Source organism: Eschrichtius robustus, chromosome 5 (genome assembly GCF_028021215.1).
Source record: "Eschrichtius robustus isolate mEscRob2 chromosome 5, mEscRob2.pri, whole genome shotgun sequence".
NCBI classification, from domain to species: Eukaryota; Metazoa; Chordata; class Mammalia; order Artiodactyla; family Eschrichtiidae; genus Eschrichtius; species Eschrichtius robustus.
The window spans coordinates 72,631,460-72,653,564 of record NC_090828.1 but is presented as its reverse complement, the minus strand read 5'-3'; the positions used below and the strand labels follow the sequence as shown (position 1 = coordinate 72,653,564).

General features: G+C 31.9%; 1 protein-coding gene across 16 annotated transcripts in view; it reads right to left on the bottom strand.

Annotated features, from left to right (window-relative positions):
- The window catches only part of BAZ2B (bromodomain adjacent to zinc finger domain 2B), a 383,609-nt gene that overhangs the window by 76,984 nt on the left and 284,520 nt on the right, over positions 1–22,105 (bottom strand). For 10 of the 16 annotated variants that reach the window (XM_068545028.1, XM_068545035.1, XM_068545032.1 and 7 more), the window contains 8 exons: positions 20,544–20,747; positions 19,830–20,225; positions 14,859–15,465; positions 12,906–13,199; positions 11,660–11,720; positions 10,768–10,876; positions 10,397–10,498; positions 142–352 (listed from right to left, as the gene is read on the bottom strand). In XM_068545028.1, the coding sequence (XP_068401129.1) occupies positions 142–352; positions 10,397–10,498; positions 10,768–10,876; positions 11,660–11,720; positions 12,906–13,199; positions 14,859–15,465; positions 19,830–20,225; positions 20,544–20,747 (1,984 nt within the window). The remainder of the gene's footprint in view (positions 1–141; positions 353–10,396; positions 10,499–10,767; positions 10,877–11,659; positions 11,721–12,905; positions 13,200–14,858; positions 15,466–19,829; positions 20,226–20,543; positions 20,748–22,105) is intronic. The other 6 variants (XM_068545034.1, XM_068545040.1, XM_068545041.1 and 3 more) reach the window with 2 other exon arrangements.

Genomic DNA, 22,105 nt, shown 5'->3' with positions numbered 1-22,105 from the left:
ATTTTCTCATTTTTACTCTAACACAAATATCTACTTTTTAGAAATTGAGAGCAGTGTTAATCTTTCATCAGTCAAAAATATAAGAAATATTTACACTTTTTAATATGACTATTACAGTGTCAGATACGTTCTGTTTCTTACCTTGAGCTTGCAGTTTTCTTAGTAACTTGGCATCTGTGTTATCTAGAAATTCAGCACTGCCAACATTTGGAGGTCGGCCCTTCCGACGTCTCATCCTGGATTCCTCTCTTGCTCGCTGTCTATCTGGATTTGGTGGTCTTCCTCTACGACATTCCATTGCCCTGATACGGGGAATGACATCCTCTTCTTTCAAAAGACACCACTGCATTCCCTTTTAATTAACATTTTATAGAAATAAATATTACAAACGAAATAAACACAAGTGATCAATATGTCAGAAAATTCTAGGCAAATTCACAGATATTTTGAAATTTATAAAGCTGGTACAAACTTTAGGAATTTTATTTTTTAAATTAAATTTATATTTATAATTATTCATGGACTTGGCATCTTTTGATATTCTTAATGAATTCAACTTTAAACACACAAAGAGATTTATATCTGTATCTATAAACATATAAATAGATTTATATTTTTAAATGATCATTTCTGAACTACAATGACCATAAAGTTGGCAGATAGTTGAAAATTAGTTGTGCGATGACACCTCTGTGGATTGTTCTCATGGGTTAACAGTTAAACCAAACATTAAACTACCCAAATAATAGATGAAAGTTCTCTTTATAGAAATAGTAGAGCTAATAAATCAAGAAGGAATCTAAGAGTTAGAATACCAGCATCTTGCAATACCTGATGAATTAATGAGTCTAAGCACTGAACTTGAATGGTTGCCAATCACCAAAAAGAGAGACAACCAGACAGACATTAGCCTCCTGATGGAGGTTCACTCGATCACCTATAAATTAGTCTCGTCCCCTACAAAAGGAAATCAAATCTAGATTAGACTTAATTACTATAACTTCACAGGAAAAATTGGGTGAGAAGTGTATGGTTAACTACACAGCAAAATCCAGTCGAGGAAATACTACAAATTTCTTCAACAGCTTCTTCAACAAATAAATTTCAAGAGGTAAAAAAAACTGTGGGACGATTAAAGGAGCCTTAAAAGATGTACCAACAATCCCAATGTGTAGAGTTTACCTAGATATTGATTCAAATAGACGAACTGTTCAGAAACTTTTGACAGTTAAGGGAAATTGAAAATTTGAACAATGACTATTATTTGATGCTATCAAGGAATTATTACTTTAAAGTGTGATAATGGTACCATGGTACTCTTGTAGACAACGAGAGTCCTTATCTTTTAGAGGTATGAATGGAAACATTTATAGAGGAAATAACATGTATATTATTTGCTTCAACAAATTATGGAAGAGGAGAAGTGGATGGGGGTATATGTAAAATAATATTGGCCACATGATAATTTCTACAGCCGATGATGAATATATGTTGTATATTTGAGATTCCCCATTATAAGTCTCCAGATGGAAACACATTCACCAGCATAATGCTAGTGTATTATAGGAATAATCCTGTTCAGTGTATAGATACCATCAGCGTCTGGTTTTCATTATCCTTCATACGTCATTCAAAACAAATATATTCTTGTTTGTGATGAGCTGCTTTTCTCTTAAAAAATACGTTATTATATTACCTTACTTATAGTCCAAATCAACATGTTCAAATACAGGAACGGCATCCTTTTAAAATAATCCTTCTAAAATAATTGTTTTCTTATTTCTTATTTCTTTTTTTAAAGAGATACTTCCTTTAGTGTGACATTTAAGAAAATGTTTTAAACATGCTTTTTTTCTTAAAAGAATCTCAAACTAGGACTTTAACTTGAACCACTATGGGCAATTCCGCAACCAAAAACAATCAAAAGTTCTTGAGTTATACTTTATGCCATGATACCTAACTTGGGGCAAGGAGACTATGAATATCTCATTCAATGGGTACTAAAAATACAAATACCACTCCTGCTACCACTGTGGATGATGGTTACATCCCACATTCCAAGCACTCTGCTTAGTTCCAGGCATTTTGATGACATTATGTACTTTAATCTTCACAACAGTACTATCTAATATGGTGGATTTTACTGTACCCACTTTACAACGGAGAGAATTCAGGCCCAGTTGAATAATTTCCTAAGGTACGGAGGCAATAAGGAACAGAACTATGATTTGAACCCAACTGTCTCACTCTAAAACCTGTGCTCTTAACCACTACATGTACTTAATTGATGTTACAAAGATGTTCTTATACTTGATAAATGACTGATCACAATATTCAGCCATGAAAGCACAGCCAAGATTATGGCAAGGCAGGATTGTGGCAGAAAAAAATTCATGCATATAATCCATATCTATATGTTTAAAATAATATCTATACTAGTTCTTTTCAGTAATTGCCAGGTTAAAAATAATTTTACAAATTAATTCTGAGGCAAGTAACAATTTTTTTTGCTGAGATTTCAATGAAGTCAACAGAAACAGTAGTTGTACCAACTGCAGTTTCACGCCATAAACCACTAAGAAGGAAGCCATCAAAACATTTTTATGTTCACCAGTATGGGAAGCTTTTGATTAGTTCAGGTTTTCATTTTTCTATTATGCTCTTAGGCACCAAGGCAGCATGCATCACATAAATTGAAAAATATAAAAGTGACATTCGTGACACTTGAAGTAGAAGAGAAAGACTAATAAAGGAGTCTGTAAAGGAATCTGCATTCAGTTTTTAAAGTAACTTATTAATAATAAAATCAACTTTTAGCCAAGATTTAAAGGGTTTGATCAATTTATTTTTTTATTCAGTTATAATTTTACACTGTTACGTTTTATTCAGCTAGGAAAATATACCTGTGTCAAAAAAGGAATAGAATATGTTGGTGCCCCAAACTGGTAACATTATAGTGACATTATCATTTACACTTTTGCCCTTGGCATTTATAAAGTAAATGCTTTCTAAGGTAGTTGCATATATTGGACTACATATAATGTCTTTTGACTCCTGGATTTTAGAAAATGAGAAATGGATTGTTAGGAATCTGAAGCTTATATTACAGCTTTAATTCACTGAGTAGGCAAAATAACCGTGGGTAAGGGAAAAAAAAGAAGCATTTTTCTTAATAAACTTTTCCTTAGGAAAAGCAAATACAATTTACATCACTTGATTCATATGCTATAAATTTTTTGAAATTATTCATCAAAAGAGTTAATTTATTACTTTTTTTCTTAGTTTCTAAAACTAAGATAGTAAATGGTTCCTGAAAATAATCTTCCTTGACTAAGATTTAAAAGATATGGATAAAAAGAAAATAGATAGTCAACATGATGGAGATGATGGCAGATTAAGTCTCTTATACCATTATAATTCCACTTTCAAGAGTTACTAATTTAAAGCCTTAGCAATAACATACTTCTGTAAATACTACAAAGAGAAGGAAAAAAGGGTTTATGTTTTATTTCAGAAGACTGAACAAAATAATTAAGGTTAAGTGAATGAGATAACTACATTATATACTATACACTGTAATGCATTATAAAAGACTACACTGTAAGACTACAATGTATAATAAAAATAGTTTCCAACTAGTTGAACATTTGTTGAAGCACCTACTCTGTATCGGCATAACATTTTCTAAAGGTAAACTAGAGAGAGTTCTCTCCCCCAAATGACCAACCATTTTTAACTAGGACCTGAGGCTCCTGCTATTCTAATGCAGGTGATTCAAGGACCACACCCTCAGCAGTAATGAATTTGAAAAAGTTTAGAGGTTGGGACAGAAAGTTGTCTCAACTGTCCACTTAAAAAATAATGATGGTCTAGATTAGGACCTGAGAATCAGAGTGGAAAGGAAAGTGAATACTTTAGCCTTTTTTTGGAGAGAGAACTTCCTGGATGTGAAGAAGAGAAGTCTGAATGGAGACCAGAAAGGTCTGGAGAAATACTTGAGAAAATTGGCAAATAAATTTATTGCTTTCAGGTATTTTATACTTTAAAGACAAAATAGAGCTTTAAAGAAAACATTTGAAATGAATTAGTTTTAAAATGTTTTCTGTATTCAGAAATTCAAAAAAGATGCTAAGAAATTTAACTTAAATAGGATTTTCTATTTCAACATTTCTATTATTCTTCATAAATGATACTCTGAACATCTCATGAGCAACTGCTTTGTTTTCACCTTATGTTATGGACACTGAATTGTCTAGTTAAGGAGATATTTGACAGTCCTAACTCTTACATTTCACTGGTAACTAAAGTCAATTTGTGGCTTACCAGAAACATGTTTAGGTCTTAATGGGATGTGTTATCAAGTCTCATTCCTGCTTCACTTTTATACTCTAGCTTATCTTTATTTTTCTTTTGTTGCTCCCGTTTCGCTTGATTTTGTATACTTGAAGGTTTATTTATTTTGGGGGGAAAGCAGTATATAAGTAAAGTAAAGCAGTCCACCAAAAACCAATTCACTGAATGATCTATTTACCAAGTTACTGTGGTTTTTTATCTTTTGTTTTTTAAGTTTTAGTTATCACCAAGACTTTGCTGCAGCAATTTCACCAGGGATTTGCAGTCCTGGGCCACTAAGTGTCAATTCCTTTATTAATATGTGAGATGCCTACTACTTCTAGAATGCTCAATGTTATATAAGCGAAGGGATGATCTTTACTCATATTTTTCTGGATCAGGACCTGTATCTATCCCAGTCTTTGTCTCTGATAGAAAAATAGCTGTGATGAATGTTTTAAATCTGGATTAGGGCATTGGTCTGACAATTTTAGGTCTGTTGGTCATTCAGTGAAGGATCATTTGCCGAATTGATTTCTGGCTAAATAATTTTCAGTAAATTTAACCACGGTTCAAGTAAACAAAGATAATTTTTTTCTACTACTTTTCTCTTTTAAGTATAATTTCAGAATCCTTTACTTCCTGATAATTAGTTTATTAAAAAACTTTAGAATGTCACACCTTAAAGGGAACTGATCTTAAAGACCTCCTATAATATATATACTTCACATTACAGATGAGGAAATTAAGGCCTAGAAAAGTAGGATTCCGTTTTTCAAAGTAACATAGGATGCTGAATTACCCTGCTAGGAGTCTAAGAAAAATCTTAGGGCACAAGCAAAGCACAAGGACATCAGATATTTTTCACAGAACTTGACATTTCATATTTTAAGAAAAACATTAAAGTTATTTTCATGAGAAAAATCAGAATTTTGTTGGATTTCCTTACACCTAATTCACAGTTTAGTATTATATCTATTTTTAGCTACTTTATGGTGCCAGAGGTAGGTAGTGAGAGCTTTACATACCATAAACTTTACAGCATTAGGGATTCTTAATCTTAATAATAAACTATATTAATATCATATACTGAATAGCACTTTAAAGATGTGAAAGAGTAAGAATAGTTATCTATGCTGGGAGATGGTTGTCACCTATTAAAAACAGTTGAGGAAGATGTGGTTTGATACAATTGTTTCCACAATGCTGAAGATGTGGTTTGATACAATTGTTTCCACAATGCTGAAGATGTGATTTGATACAATTGTTTCCACAATGCTGAAGATGTGGTTTGATACAATTGTTTCACAATGCTGACTATGCTTTCCAGTTACAGTAGCGTACCCTCAAAGAGTTAGGACTGTCAAATATCTCCTTAGCTCTACTCTTCGATTCTTACAGTTGGCTTCCTAGTATAGGCCTTTGCCTAGCCATCAAAAATCCTACCTGGTAGATTAGTGACATAAATTTCCAGAGTTTTGGACTTCTGGTACTGATCTTTCATGCTCTCAGGGTCCACATATGCCCATAGCTGTGTTGCGTTAGGTATGACAGTTAACAGTAGAGTTGAATTAGAACCCTGGTTGTTGACTCCCAATCTTTTGTTCTTTACTTATTTGAAATAATTACTAGCATTACAGTCTTGCCACAGACTGCGTGTTGACTGCTTTATTGTGAAGTCTCCCCTTATTCCTTATTAACAAAACCCTGATTTTAGCTGAAAAGCATTGTGCTTAGTGTTTTATCTTCCCCAGGCAACAAGCTTCTCTAAACCAGTGATCATAACTTCTATTTCTTTTGTACTCTGCAGTTTCTCCATGAACATTAGTTTTTCCTCAAAGTCGGGCTTTCAAGTTCATTTCTGTAGTGAAATGTGTTCACAATTTCCTTTATGGAAAATGCCTTTAGGAAAATTTACTTGGGAAAAAATGCCTGGAACATTAAGTATTTGCCACAAATATCAACCGATAAAATGACTAAGAAAAAAAGGCTCTTTTCAGTAAGAACTATAGATATTTTTCTTTTCTCGTGGCATTATGCCATTAAAAAAAATCTTAAAAAATACATCTCAAATAGAGGAAGCAACATTTTTTTCCTAAGTCACTTTTAATTGTTCTTTCTTTGCATCTTTCCTTTTCTTTGCTTTTTTGGCCTGAATGCAGCAGACATTCATTGACCTTTTCTTGTAAACTTCCTGGTTGAAAAAAATAAACTTAATTGTTATATTTATGCTTAAACGTTTTGTTCTCTACCATTCACAAAAATAAATCCTTTCCAAATTAGATTATCATATATTTCAAAATAATCTTTGCCATTAACAATTCATTTTGAAACCTTCATATATCGCTAACAAAAATGTGAATACTTTTTACCTTTTTACCTAAGTATCATATTTAGGAAAATAAAAATAACCCTATTTTATATTTACCAAAGTCTGCCTAGCTCAATCTTACTGTCTATTATTCTGACACTCAAAAACAAAATAAAATGAAAACAATGATAAACATTAGGTTCAACTAGTTCTTTATAATGTGATGGAGAAGTCTGTAAGAAATATATTTACCTTATAGCCTTTTCAAAGGGGTTTCACTGGCTAAAATAGTTAAAAGAATTTCAGTAAGAAGGTAGCCAGCCAGTATATCACGTGATTATAAACAGCGCTATGGTTCATTTTGTTCCATGAAATCCATCATCCTTAAAACCATGATTTTTACAGAAGCCAGTAGGAAGTGTTTGGTATCTAAGGATCAGTAGATACTAACGAGTAGATGATTTTGCAAATCTCTTACCACATTTGTAGATTGAAATAAATAAAATTGATAATGGATAGATTAAAGGCTCCCCCCCACCCCAACTTCTTGTGTCAACCCTATCTTATTTAATTAAGGACTTCTCTTTTTAATTTTTTTAAAGTTAATCATTAGATTTTTGTCCTTTAGTTAATGATGAATTTACTACATTTCAATAAATATGAACTCTCATACCTCTCATCTTACTGTACTACACACAAAATTAGTCAATACTTTCAACAAATGTTTGCTGCTAATAAATATATATATAATCACTGTCTTAAGCTCAGAAATACCTTGAGTCAAAAATGATTAACATATAAAATAACCACGGTTCTCTACTGCAGATATTATCTTCTAACAGAAATTACCATTTCCTAAATTTCATCTGTAAAATATAGAGCTTTGGAATACCATTGCTGCAATTTTTTGAAATACCTTGAACGGAATTAGAACTTACAGAACTACTATTGGTTGTTTTTTTGTTTTGTTTTGTTTTGTTTGGTAAGTTTTAAGAGAAAAAAGAAAAATATGATGGAGAAAATTATATTTTCCAATGCAAATGTTTTATTAGGAGAGTGATCAAGAATACTAATGAATTTACAAATACAGCATTTCATTTGCTATCAAACACCAAAAATAAATATATGAAACTTGGAAAACTGTAGCAGTAACACTTAAAATCATTATGTAAAATTTCCATGCATTTGGAAAACTGAATGCTTAGCTTTATTGGATTACAAGGGGTAGATGCAATTATTTTTTAAATAGGAAATTGTTTTTCACACTATATATGTAATACAAGCACATTTTAGAAATTATGAAACATGCAAGAACATAGGAAAAAAAAGATCCACTGTACCACCAATCATTACATCCATTATTAAAATTTTGGTACATTTCCTTTCAGTCTTTCAATATGCATAGTTTTGTTTTTCAATATACGTACAGCCATCATACCATTTATACAATTTGTATAGAGGCAGACCTATTGTAAACATATACAGATCATCACTGCTTGGTAACGGTGTCTTTATCCCAAATTATATTTTATATCTTCTACAAAATTTAAGCCAATCAAAGTTATTACACATGACAGTTACTCTACCAAAAATATGTAATCTTTGTTCATTTTCATAGAAAATTGTAAGTATATACATTTCTAATTAACTATATGCTTATACATATTGAGCATACAATAAAAAAGTATATGGTTCTTCAACTATATGCATCTCTAATTAATTAACTAAACGTTGTTTTGATTACTCACCTTTAATTGTTGTTCTCTAAAAGTATCCTGAAATGAATTCAACTTACTATTATTTTTTAACCGAGAGAAATACTCTCAAAATTGCTAATATTTTTCCCTTAGTAGTCTGCTGAAATGTTGGCAGCTTAACACATTCTGGACTTAGTAATTCATCATATTTCCTTGATTGGAATTGATCTCTCAACAAGACAATATGCTTTGGAAAACACTGATTATGTTTAATAAAAAGTGAATGGATGTCAAAAAACATTCTGTTCTGCCTAATAAGGCTTTATAGACTAAGTCTAATTATCACTGATAAAAAACTAAAAGTCCTTTATGTATTGGACAGCAATTAGCTTTCCTCTCAGAATAAAATTCTATTGAACTTAAAAACATAAAGATATCTTTGGCATATTTAAATGAAACAAGTAAGGTTATGATAACATGAATCAAAAGATTTAAAAAATGAGAATTTTTAAATAAAATTATTATTGCCTTCTAATATGTTTTGTGACTTAAAAACTGATCTAGTATATATGGAGTGTGTAAAATAACACTGTGGTTCACTAAAATTCCGAGAATCTGTTTGGTGACAAATTTAGTCCAAGTTAGACACATTTTTAAGTTTAAAAAAGAAAAATCCTAGAATATATTTCCATAAATAAGTTAAACCTGAGATGAATATATTTTGGCATTTTAGAATTACTAGTAAAGAAACAAGTGGATGTGGACATAAAAAGTCATGGACAACAATGGAAAATAGGTTACACAATGAATGCAAAAGAACACTTGTTAGAAATTTTGAGTTCAATTACGTCTCCGTCTGGTTGAGGTTGTGTAATCTTGGAAAACTCCCTTCATCTTTGAGCTCTCAAAATGAACTTCTTGCAGAATTAGGAAGGCCTTTTCTACTTCTATAACTATAAAATTAAAGGGTAAGATAGTATGGAAAAGCCTGCCTATTCACAACAGAAAATATTAATTGCCAGAAAAAATCTTTCTGTGCATTATAATGGGCCAAAAGAGAGAAAGGTTCAATCAAGAAAGAAAATAACAACTTCAGTTGGTTGAGCATTTTAACCTTTTGAAACATTTTCATGCATATGATCTCATTTTAACCTCACCATAATCCTATGAGGCAGAAGTAAAATTATGATTGTCTCTATGCTGTAGATAAAGAAACTGAAGAAAAAGTGGGCATTATTTTGTTGTTTGAAATCACAAAACTATTTCATGGGTCAACAAGAATCTAGGTCTCCTTAGTCCATAGCTATGACCTCTTTCAATGGAGCTAATAACTTAAAGGGAATAATAAGCACATGTAGCTGAATCTAAGTAAGGAACAAACGCAAACCATTAAAGGAAACATATAGGAAACAAGGTTTCAGTGGTAAGTTCTTTGCGCTGATTGGTGAGGTTGTGTACTTAATCCTCAAGCTCAAAGGGAGCTGTGGTCATAATTTCAGAAATGTGTATAATTATTTAAAAATTCAATTTCTGCAAAAGGCAGAAATTTCACTCATTTAATATTATGGAATTCCCCCTACCCCCATCAAAAATTATCAAACTTGTAACAATGAATCATGTAGTATGGCATAATCAAATGGACAAGATCCTTCCAAAAACGAAGGCATATTTATCCTCTCTTGGACTGACTTATAACAACATGTTTTTTCCTATTCAAATTAATGTTCAAAGAACTGTTTACCTTTCAGGGAACTAAGGTTTTTCTATATTTCTCATGAACATACAGATACTTTTATACCTGTATAAACTATAAAATTAATGACAGAACTAACAAACAGGAAAAAGTTTACTTAAGAAATTTGAAAAAAATGTCAAAGCTCCTTGTTACTGAAATATAGTAAATTGAGGTCTTGTGAGTGTTTACCACAAAGTTATATGTATAGCTATACGAATTAACTAACAAAAGGCAATGCTCTAGAGTGTAGTGAAATTTACTTCATTTAGGTTATGTTACTACTTTTTGGTTTAAAGACTGTACTTTTTAAAAAGTGGATACCTGCGGTCCATCTCTGGCTTCATAGAAGTCACCCACTCTTATTTTTGCACTGAAGCTGAAATTGTCCCTTGAGATATCCATAATTCCATTTCTGCTGAGATACTGAAAAAATCACATATTTTTCCACTTCAGGTTTTAATAATTACAACCCAGCTCTGATGTATAGCTATCTTCAGGACACTACTGTTTTGCATGGTCTATCAAGGGGCTATGGATTTACAGGAGATCAATTTAGGTTAAGCACATTCATTAGTCCCATACAAGAGAATATTTTGTATCAAGGAACTTTATCTGAGAAAGGAGTGTACTTTTTTTTCCATAAGCATGCTTAATAGGCACCAAATGTGTGTTATTTGGTGAAAAGTATGTACCTTTATTACTTCAGGGTACTGCCTAAGTTTCTTTCCACATGGAGCATAATATGCTACTTCTCCTTGAAGGCGCCCTCCAAAGTTTCTTATTCTTGTCTCTCTCTGCCAGCTACACATAATAGAAATGAGGGTTATCACATACTTAATTTTAAGAAAGCTTTTAAAAATAAAAATTAAAAAAAGTTTAAGAACACATGCTCTTTAGAAAACATGAAAAATACAAAGAAAACAAATATAAACAGCCAGTCATGCAATTCAGATACATTTACTGTTAAAATAATTTAGATATTTTTGCTAAGTAATTCAACTAAAAATTAATCAAAGACTCAATTTACAAATATTAAACTCCATTAAATTTTTTAAGAGATCATACTGGCATTATGTTGGGTATTCGGACATGTTCAGTAACATGTGTCAATGTGTACTGATTTTTCACACCTGAAAAGCTTTAAATGAGAAGAGTACAGTAAACCTGGCTCTCTGTTCTTTGGGGATCATGAAAATTCTCAGTTCCTATTCAAGCATTTTAGCCAAACTCTGCTCAAGTCCCTCAGTTTCGCCCACGGTGGCTTTCACCTTCCTTTAAATCTATCTTCACAAAAACCTCTGACACTCTTAACTGTGTCTCTGCTCTTTGCCAAATGATTTGCTCTTGTGACTTTTTCAGTCATATTCCCACCTGGATGCATATGTTCCCATCTGTCATACCTAAACCCAGAAGTTAGTCTTAACTTTTTTCTGGTATATCAACTTCAGATATATCAGCTTTGCTCCTCTGCTCTAACAAATACTATGTAGTATATTCACTTCTCTTATTAATAGTAGAGAATGAGAAATCAAACATGCTTAAATATGTGGGGGAAAGTATAAAGATATATCTTATTTTGCATACCCATATTCCAAAGGAATACGCAGTTCACGTTCATCTGTTACTCTTCTTCTTTTGGAAGTGCCTTCAAGAAAATTCAACCAGTTAACATAAAAGATTAGTTTACATACATGAAAAATTTTTGATAGTTTCGAAACTTTTCTTTGAATAATAATATATCTTAATGACTTGAATTATTTAGTGTATTTCTGCAACTTGTGCATTATTTTTAGATTCTTTTCAACAAAACACATTGCATATAAAGTAAAGGGTGTTTTTCTTTTTTTTTTGGTCTGTATGACAGAATAACTAGTATTTCTCTCTAATGAAAAGACAATGCAAGGTAAAAATATACAGCTTTCCCCTCATTTTGTTATTAATGAAATGGCTAAAGAAGTAGGAGGAAAATAGCAGAGGTTTCAGAAAACTATGTACAGTTGTTTTCCTTGAAAATATGAGTTTTCAGATGCTGAAAAATTTCAACATCTGGATCATACATTTTAAAATAATATAACTTCTATAGCCATATGAATCTATAGTCAAAAACACTTTTAATTAATCTAGAGTACAAAGAATAGGATTATGATTATATGGAAAAAATTTCATAGATAATGATCAAGCTTCACCAATACAAATGCACACATCTTATATTAGTAGGATATCATATTGGTTTGTGGCAAATGAAAACAAAACTAGAAAATTTCAAGAAAACAGTGAAATATGTAAAACAATATAATATTTTACTATACACATCTATATTTTCTTAGCTATTGAATGAGAATAGAGATTAATTTGGGAGTATTAATGTAAAACCTTTTAATGAAGACCTCTGAAAGTTTATAAAAGGTCAAATAGAAAAAAAAGACATGGCATGTTAAAGGAATAATAATGCTAACTCACTAATACAAATGACATTGGCTATGTGTTGGGCAGATATGCAATTGTACCTTAAGTAACCAAGTGAGCTCATTTTTATAAATTACAAAAAAAGTCCACTGTCAAACTCTAAATTCTAGAAGCATAAACTGAACACAAAAACAGGAAAGTATGCAAACTCAAAAGCTGCCATCAATCAGGTTCTTAAATTGGAAGCACAGAGAATAAAAATGGTAATGAGTCATATCCTTTGAAAATACACGCTGACCTTTCTTAGCCAACCTAAAATCTAGCCCTTGATTCCAATGAGATCATCCCCAGAACACTGTATAAATAAGAATTCTTGTTATGGTTTGACTTCTACTTCACAATAATAAAAATAAAGTGTAGGTACCAGAGTGTGGACTTGAAGTAAGTGTGGAAGAAGGTGTGCCAAGGAAAGCAGGTGACTGGGATTCAGAACATAAGGCAGCAGGAGCAGAGCCTGGGGCTTTTGCTATGTGGAGGTTACGAGGTGTTGAGTGAGCTGTGAGACTGATGGAAGGGCTTTTGACAGAGGAAGTTGTTTTATTCAGTTTCATTGACGTTTTCTCTCCTTCAGTATCACTATCTGATTCATCTTGGTCTTTATCATCATCATCATCCTCTTCTGATCCTTCTGTATCTGATTCTGAATTACTATCTGATTCTGGGAAGTAAAAGAAGCATTTGTATATTATAACTAGATAATCACCAACAGTTTGTAGTTTGTATCTAAATGGAATAGTTAAGGAATCGGCATCTGTGACTGAGAAGTCAAGTGAGCAACTTTTCTGAAGAGTAAATGTAAAAATTACTATCTTAAAAGCTATTTGAGTACAATGTATGCAGGCCATAAATCCTCAAAATTCTTCGTTAAAAGTAACTGTTTTACTCAAATCATAAAACTTAAATCATAAAACAGTTCTTCTCACATGACAGTATTCACATGATGAGTTTCTGCTTAGTGGTTTCAAAAGCACTTTTAATTTAATAAAGAAGCCAAAGTATAGAGGAAACAGAATTGATTATTTAAATTAATAGATTCTAGTAGCTTAAGAAGTATACTAGGTTCAGTATGAGGAAGAGAACTCTGGAATTATCATTATCCTTTCTTCTGGGCTTTGAGGTCAAAGAAAACAATTTTTGCAGGGAGATGCTTGGCTTTGGGGGTTACAGTTATTCTATTTAGCTGCAAGATTTCATCAAGCTTCTCAGGCTTTACAAAAGACCAGGATTACAGAAATAACTGTGGGGAATAATTTAATGATTTAATAATTTAAGTTCATGCTAGCAATGTAGTCCTATAAATGCATCCATTCCTATAGATATGTAAAATCTATTTCTGGATTAAACTTGATAACACAGGACTAATACTTGGACTGTATCTTAATCGTTCCCAGAACAACAGCTTCTGTGGAATTGTTTTTTGTGTAGTACTAGCTGTCTACACTGAAGTTCATTATAAAAATTATCTTTGAAAGTTATTAATATTGATATCCATTATCTATCATGCTAAGTTGTGTTTATGGGAACCCCAGGAAAAATATTATCAGGAAAAGCTGTTCTTACCCTGAGCAAGTAGGTTGTTTTTACCTTATAGACACTTTTTAAATTGTATAATTGACTATATTTTCCTCTTCCTATTGGTAGATAGAAAATTTACAATTGGATTTGTGGCTGACTAGGAACAAATCCAAAAACTTTCATAATATGTATTTCATCTTTGTATTTAAATTTTAAGCTACCTTATATTTTATGTTTTCAATCTTCTGTGGAACAAGAAGGAGAGTTGAGAAGAAATAAAACAAAAAGAAATTAAAAAGAAAACTAGAAAGTAAATCAAAATAAAATCAGGGGGGTACTCTATATATGTTATTAAATAAATTCTGTGTTGCTAACAAATATTCATAGGGATATAGGTTTTTGGTATTTTCTGAATGACTGTGACTACAATTTTACCTTTATTCAAAATATCTAGTGACACAATATAACAAGCAGCGGAAGAGATGAAAAAGAAAGGACAAATGAGTGGTCATGAATTAAATGAAAATTAAGCAAGTTCCTGAATTTCTTAATTCATGAATTATTTATATTCAATTTAAAGTTATTTGTTTAATGTTAAATGAATAACAGAGCTGAGAACTTAATTTAGGATTTCCAATTTCAATTATTCCTGTATTTTACCACTCATTATAGAAAGGCACATAGCTGTGTGAAACACAGTGAATGACAATGATTTTCAGTCTGTGAATTAAGAACCTCTTTAAAATGTTTTGGTTCACATAGCATTTAGAGAAATACTTTAAACTTAAAAATAGAAAATAACCTGATTGGCTGTCATCAGATTCATCATCTTCATCATCTTCCTCATCTTCTTCCTCATCATCTTCCTCTTCATCCTCATTTGAATCTTCAGAATCTTTGCTGCTAGGAACGTCTGAATCTGTTCCTCTGAACTGTTCCACTAAAGATTTTGCAGGATGAGAGTGATGCTGTGTTTTTACTGTGTTCACATTATTGCTAACTGCTTTTTCCTTCCCTTGACTATGCAGTATGGGAGAGGCAGAGGGCATGACAGTTGTCTGATTGCCAGGGGTTCTTCTCCCACTTGTACTCAGATTTACAGGTGAGGCAAAAGGGGTGCTACTTGAAGTAGCAATGTTTTCATTAATCTTACTCTGCATTTTAGTTTTGGTAGTAAGTGCCAGAGGAGCTTCTTGAATGACACTTTGAATAACTCCATTTGGTTGATGATTACCTAAAAGTGCATTTGTCAAGAAAGGATTAGGGTGGTTGTTTTCTAATGTTTGTTTTGGATGTGCTGGTGAACTAGAGGTTGCTTTTGGATTTGACAAAGCTGCAATAACCTTCTTCAGGCTCTTAGATGACTCCTGTTTCTTTAACTGAGCTGGGAATGTCTGTTTATATTGTTCCTGTTGAAACATAAGTTAAAACAAAACAAAACAATAATGTACCATAAGAACAAAAATTACTTTTTTTTGCCTTCTGTATCTGACAACAGCTACTCATATACAAATTTAAATCATGATATACAAGTGCTATAAAAGTAGTGGCAATAATGACTAGTTGGTTCCTGAATCTTGCTAGACATAATATATTTAAAAATTCAATTAGTCTTTCTGCTTCAAAACATGTTTCCTAACTGGCCACCTCTTATTACTACAGCTCCCGTTTTTCTCAATAACCCAAACTTGAAACTCTCAAAACATCTTTTACTTTTCTTTTTTCCAAGTCAGCCATATTACCATGTGGTTTGGATTCTCTCATTGAAATATTGCTCAAATTTAAGCTATACTATCACTTCTTCCTAACCAACTCCCAATATATGCTATATGCCAATGTCAATTTTCTCATCATATAAGTCGTATTTTACTATATTAGCACTTTGGTCAAAACCTTTAGTGCCTCTTCCATCATTGCTCACTTTATAAACCCTAAATAGTTAAATCTGATACTCAAGTTACTTTTTACTCCCTTTGTTGTCCAAGTGGACTATTTGCCATGCCCTGTGCATGTCATATTTTCACCACCTCCACATTTTGCTATCACCATTTTCTTTGCACGAATTATCTTCCTCTAATAAACTTCAAGCAGATGAACTCCTGTTCATTATTCAAAATCCAGCCCAAGAAGCTTTCCATGTTTGTCCCAGCCCAAAGCACTCATTGCCTCTATCCTTGAGCTCCTTTACACCCCCTTTTATTCTATCCTGTATTACCTACAGTAATCATGATTTGAGGTTAGTGGGAAGGCTGGCTCAACATTCTGTGGGATATACTTTTGAGTGCCTTCAGCACATTAGCATTGGAAAGAGTTTAGAAAACAGTTTAGAAAAATTATACTTTTCTTGGGAAAAATTATTTTGTAAACCATTAAGCCATAAAATTTACATATGTAAATAAGAAACAAAAAATTATTTGGCTATCAGAATCTTCATGAAAAGAATAACATCATATGAATTTCATTAAATTTGTATAATTAAAGTATAAAAAAACAAACTGAAGTAGGATGATTAAAATATCAAGTTAATAGAAATAGAGTTGAATTTTGAAAGGTAAAATTCTGTAATGAAAATGGTTGCCTTGAAATTAAAATCAGCAGTACTGTCAGCATTGGACCCGGGCTGTTAACACTCAAGTCAGCAAAGCCTTGTGGTGGGCTATTTCACAAGTATAAATGCAGATGGAATGCCATATAGAATGACTTATTAAATATTTTAAAGCACCAGTACTAATAAGCGGTAAGAAATTCCCATATAAACTTCTTTATCTTATTTAACTTATCCTCACTGTATTTGTTTAGAAAATTAAGTTAATACTTTGTAAACAGAGACTGTCACATAATATTTGTATTGATACATAAGGCAATGCCTCACAAAGAGAAACTGCTTAATTGGTATTTATTCAGTGAATAAAATATGGACTATTATACTACATAATTGTGTTTACCTTTTTAAAAGAATTTTATAGCAAAATTTTTACATAAGATAGTTTAATATAATTTTACTTAATATGTATATGAAACATAAATATTTTATATTATATATATTATGTGAGTATACATATTATGTACTTATACTTCATATTTTATACATATACTGATCTAAATTTTCAGCAGAAAAATTTAGTGTATTTTCATTTCTTAGAACAAAATTTTGTCACATAATCATTTTGTATTCTTTTTTTAATAGGTAGTAAATATTCCTTCCAAATACATAGGATCAAAAGAGTAATGAAAACAAAAACCTTCCCTTTAGTTTTAAATTTTATATTTTAATTTTCTGAAATTGTTTCTCACTCTATAACTCTGAAGAATCACTTCTCATATGCTGACATCTGAAGGTTTTCGAAAATAACCAACGATCACTGTATTTTGTCCCAAGACTAGTATCAGTTACTCTTTTACAGCAAACATGCTATCATTTTTGATATTAGGGGTGTACATAAAGTAGGAGGGGAGAAAAAAGAGACCTGTATAGCAGCAAATGTCCTGTTACTTTAAGATATCCCCTTGGGTGACAGGAGTATGAAAAGAGAGAGGCTCGAAGCTTTGTCCTACCTCCAAGCTCTTGCTCCCCTAGTTCTTACCTGAGTCTCTGTAAGGCCACAAAAAATCCTTTAGGCAAAACTTGATAAAGATTTTTCACTCCTGGTCTTTATGTACGATTAATGTATATTGATTCAAATTAAATGTCTACAGTATAAGGGTACGAAAGGATCCAATGATTAAATAACACTGAAGGAAATCATAGACTAGTGTGGGAGCAAGATACATAGCAGGAAGCATGAAACAATTGAGACTATCGTAAGAAATCAAGCAAAATTCTATGTTAGACTGTTGCAAAAAGAAAGAGAACTGATGTAAGAGAAATATTTCTAAAAATACCCTTTAACTCAATAGTAGATACCAATAAAAAGTAGATAAAGTCATTGAGAGTTGAGTCTACTGTGAATGCCCATTCACATAAAATATTTCCCATTAACAACCATTATCATTTCAGAAACACCAAATTATTTGACCTTAATCATGGGCTTTGAAATCAGTATGATCTTGGTTTAAAACCTGTCTGCTCTTAACTTGTTATATGAAGTTGAAAAGTGACTTAACCTCTCTGAGCCTTAGTTTCTTTACCTCACACAATTTTGTAAGGATTACATAAGATCATATGTGTAGAAAGCCTAGCTTGGCTACATTTAAATAAGCAAGTGTTTAATAAATGACTTTCTAATAGGCAGTCATATGAAAGTCTTTAAATAAGAATTTAAGAAACTCTTTGAAAATATTAAGAAAACTTTCATAATGCAAGTAACTCGATGTGGCTCTGTAAATGCATTTACCTTAAAATGGAATATATATTAAAGAAAAATTAAAATAACCCAATGTGATTTTTAATTTGCTTAATTTCTCAAGGAGAGTCAATAATGTGATGCCAATAACAATAACTCCTTATGATTGGCCCGTGCATTACAAGTTCTCATATGTGTGATATTATGATACCACTGGTCCTTCCATTTAGATCAGTGGTTCTCAAATTTGGCTGCACATTTGAGTCGCTTGGGAGGCTTTTTAGATGTGTAATACCTCAGTCTCAACACAAGAGATCCTGATTTTAAATTGTTCTGAGGCGGTTAGGTCATTTTTAAAGTTTCCCAGGTGATTCTAATGTACACTTAGTCTTGAGAACTGCTCATTTAGATTCTCAAAAGAGCCTGATTTGCTCAAGTCATTTTTCTTTGTCCTTGTTCTGAAATTCTTCACTGTAAAATAAGAGTCAATGGACAAGGGCATTGCGACTTTTTTGAGAAAGAAAGGCAGCATATCACAGTGATTAAGAACAAGGATTCTAGTACCACACTGCCTAGGTTTGAATTCTAGCTCCATCATCAACTAGCAGTGTGATCTTGGGAGAGTTACGTAAGTCTTATGAATCTCAATTTGATCATCTGAAAATGGACATAATATTATTAGTGGCACTTACAGATGTTAGTATCCAATGGGTAAATGCATGTTCAGCACTTAAAACAATGAATGGCTGGCAAAACAGTAAGTGCTCTACAGGTCTTTTCCAATGATTAGGATGCCTACTGATAATTTGTATAACCAAAAGACAGGAGACTGTGTTCAAAGATAATATTTTTTCTCTAGTCTGGGTGAGTTCTAGGATAAAAAGCACTGGTCATTTAATTACTAGAATTCTTCTGGACATATGACTGTAGACTATATAATATTATAATATAAAACTAACAGCAAGAAAATAAAGATGAAAAAAATTCTCTGATGAGTGGTTCTGGTGTTTATAGAAGTAACGTTACTAAAAATATTTTGTATTTTGTATAATTAATTAAGAATGGTAAAGGAAAAGCATTCTTTATAAACGAGTTTTATACTTAAAATTGACAAATTATAGGACTACAGAGGTAAATGACTCAAGAGTTCATTTCTTTAAAAAAAAGAATATACTAATATTAGAAAAAAAGGACATTGATTTTAAACAAAAGTAATTGTAAAGTATGTCCAATACAAACATATTTCTCTCCTTACTGCTAAATCATTAAACCTGGGGAAAAATGACAAGATTGTGTTGCCAAAAATACATTCAACAGGTGTGTATGTAAATATAAAATCACAGAAATTTAGTTTTCTGATGTGCATATTCTATTCCTGGTGACTAAGAAAGTATAACAATAAGAGTAGAATTCAGTTTAAACTTGTATAAGACTATATAAAAGCTGTTTTTCTAATAGTAAAATTCTTCTACAAATAAATTTTAACTCACCCGTTTGGAACGCAATTCACTGGTCAAAGGACTAGATTCTTCAGAGGTATTTTTATTCCCTGCTTTAAGTACATCAGGAGAAGGAACTATGAGTTTCATGTAAATTTCCTTTTTGGCTTGATTTACCAAAGATAAAGGTTTCACATTGGACACCAATCCCGTAGACTGTATTACACTTGTGTGTTTGTTCACAGATTCCTCCTTTGCCTGAGAGCTTTGGAAAATAAATGGAAGCTGCTGTGACAAAACCTGAGGCTGCTTCTGCTGGGATTGGAATGATGAGTGAGTCTGGGATTCAGACACAAGAGGTAATGGCTGGTGTATTCTTCTTTCCTGGGCTTTTTCAGTTGCTTTCTGTCCTTCTGCTTTTGGGTCTGAAACACCATGTAATAGCACCTGTAAATACAAATTAAAAGGCAACTTCTTAACGTCTATTAAAACAAAGAGCATCAAGCAGTAAAACATGGAGGAAAAAAAGGGTACTTAAAAAAGTGTTCCTAATGACTTACGATAGATATATAAAACTCACTAAAAAGTACACAAAATGTTCCTTTAAAAATATTTCACCACGTCCCTTTTTTTTCTTATGCAAAAGGAAGAACTAAAGGCAATGATTAACTTTAAACTTTATAGACTTTGAGAGTTAAGATAAGACAGTTAATTCCTAAATATGAATAATGTGTAGATATTGCCAATGAAATGATTTGTACCTACCTGGTTGTTACTTTTATGTTGTGCTTCACTCTCTGAATCAGAATCAACATCTTCACTTTCTTCAATACTTTGATCTTCTTCTTCTTCATCTTCCTCTAGATCATCTGAATCACTACTACTAATGCCTTCACTTGATGTGTCTGATGATGTGCCTGAATCACTATCACTGTTGCTAGAACTTTCCATAGCTTTCTTCCTTGGTTTCTGGATAAAGACAAGATTTTTAACAAGACTTCTATTTTTGGAAAAAATTCAAGTTTCAGTAAGAGGTATGCTCTTTTAATTTTTAAATGATATTTTCAATCTCAAAACATTTTTCTAAAATGTCATTTTAGAAAAAAGTAAAAAGTCACATGTTTTAAGGGTATTTATTCAACCAACTGATCAAATTAACTTATCTGAAAGGAATTCTCCAGTAAAAAGTATAAACTCTGTCAATACGCTATACAATATTCTGTATAGAATATTGAAAACATCAACATAGTGTGTATATATGTACATATGTATACATATATACAAACTCATATGACTGCCATGCTTCAAAATGTAGGACAGATTAAAAAGAGCAATTTATGATAAGGGTTACATACACTGATGTTCTACATTTAGCTTTTAGTCTTCTTTCTTTGTGCAAATAGTGAGTCAGTAGCCAAACACAGCTTTCTAGGTGCTGGACTCCAATGAAGTCTAAGATGAGTCTCTGCCTTCAAGAAACTTACATTCTAGTGGTGGTGGTGGTGGACTAGACAGAGATTAATTTCAAAGAAAATAATCCCATATAGTAAAAAGTACTGGAGAGAAGATAAAATAGGTAGAAAAAGGCTTAAGGGGCTGCTTTAATTAGGGTCAAGGAATTTAAGTTTTTTAATATTTCCAAATCAAAAAGATAGAAAAATATGATAAAGAAGGAGATTAATTTCTGGAACATTTAAAATCCTATAGGACAATGAAAATCCAAAGCTGGAAAGGGACATTTGGTCGCATAAAAGGAAAGTTGTGTGCTTAAAGGACAGACAATGGTAGTGGATAAAAAGATGAAAAATAATGAGATGAATTATAACTAATAACTATATAACAATGAAAAAGTTAAAACTCTGCCAACAGGAAGACTAAAAAGGAGAAATGTCAAAACGACAGAGCAACAAGATTGAGTACAATCCCAAGTTACTTAGGAACATTTCTATAGTGTTTGCTGGTAGATAAAATAGAGAACAAGATACAGAAAAATCAGCAATAAATTACAAAAGCAGCAAATTAGAAAAGTTGTGGCCTTAATAGAAATACAGCCTTTCATAACTACTGGGTTGGGGAATAAAAGACAGTAATACACCTCTACAACAGGATGCCAGGTTGAAGCTGTAGTTACAGATTGCAAATCTATACTCTTTCCTTTGTGTCTTCTAAAATTTGATTTAAATCATATAAAATACATGAGTGAGGAGAGTCACTCCTGTTATATTCTGCTTGCCATGGTACTGTGTTAACTGCTCCAAACTAGCAACTGTAATGTTTCCTCCACAGACACACCCTTCAATAAGCTAATATTTCCATCATTCCCTGAG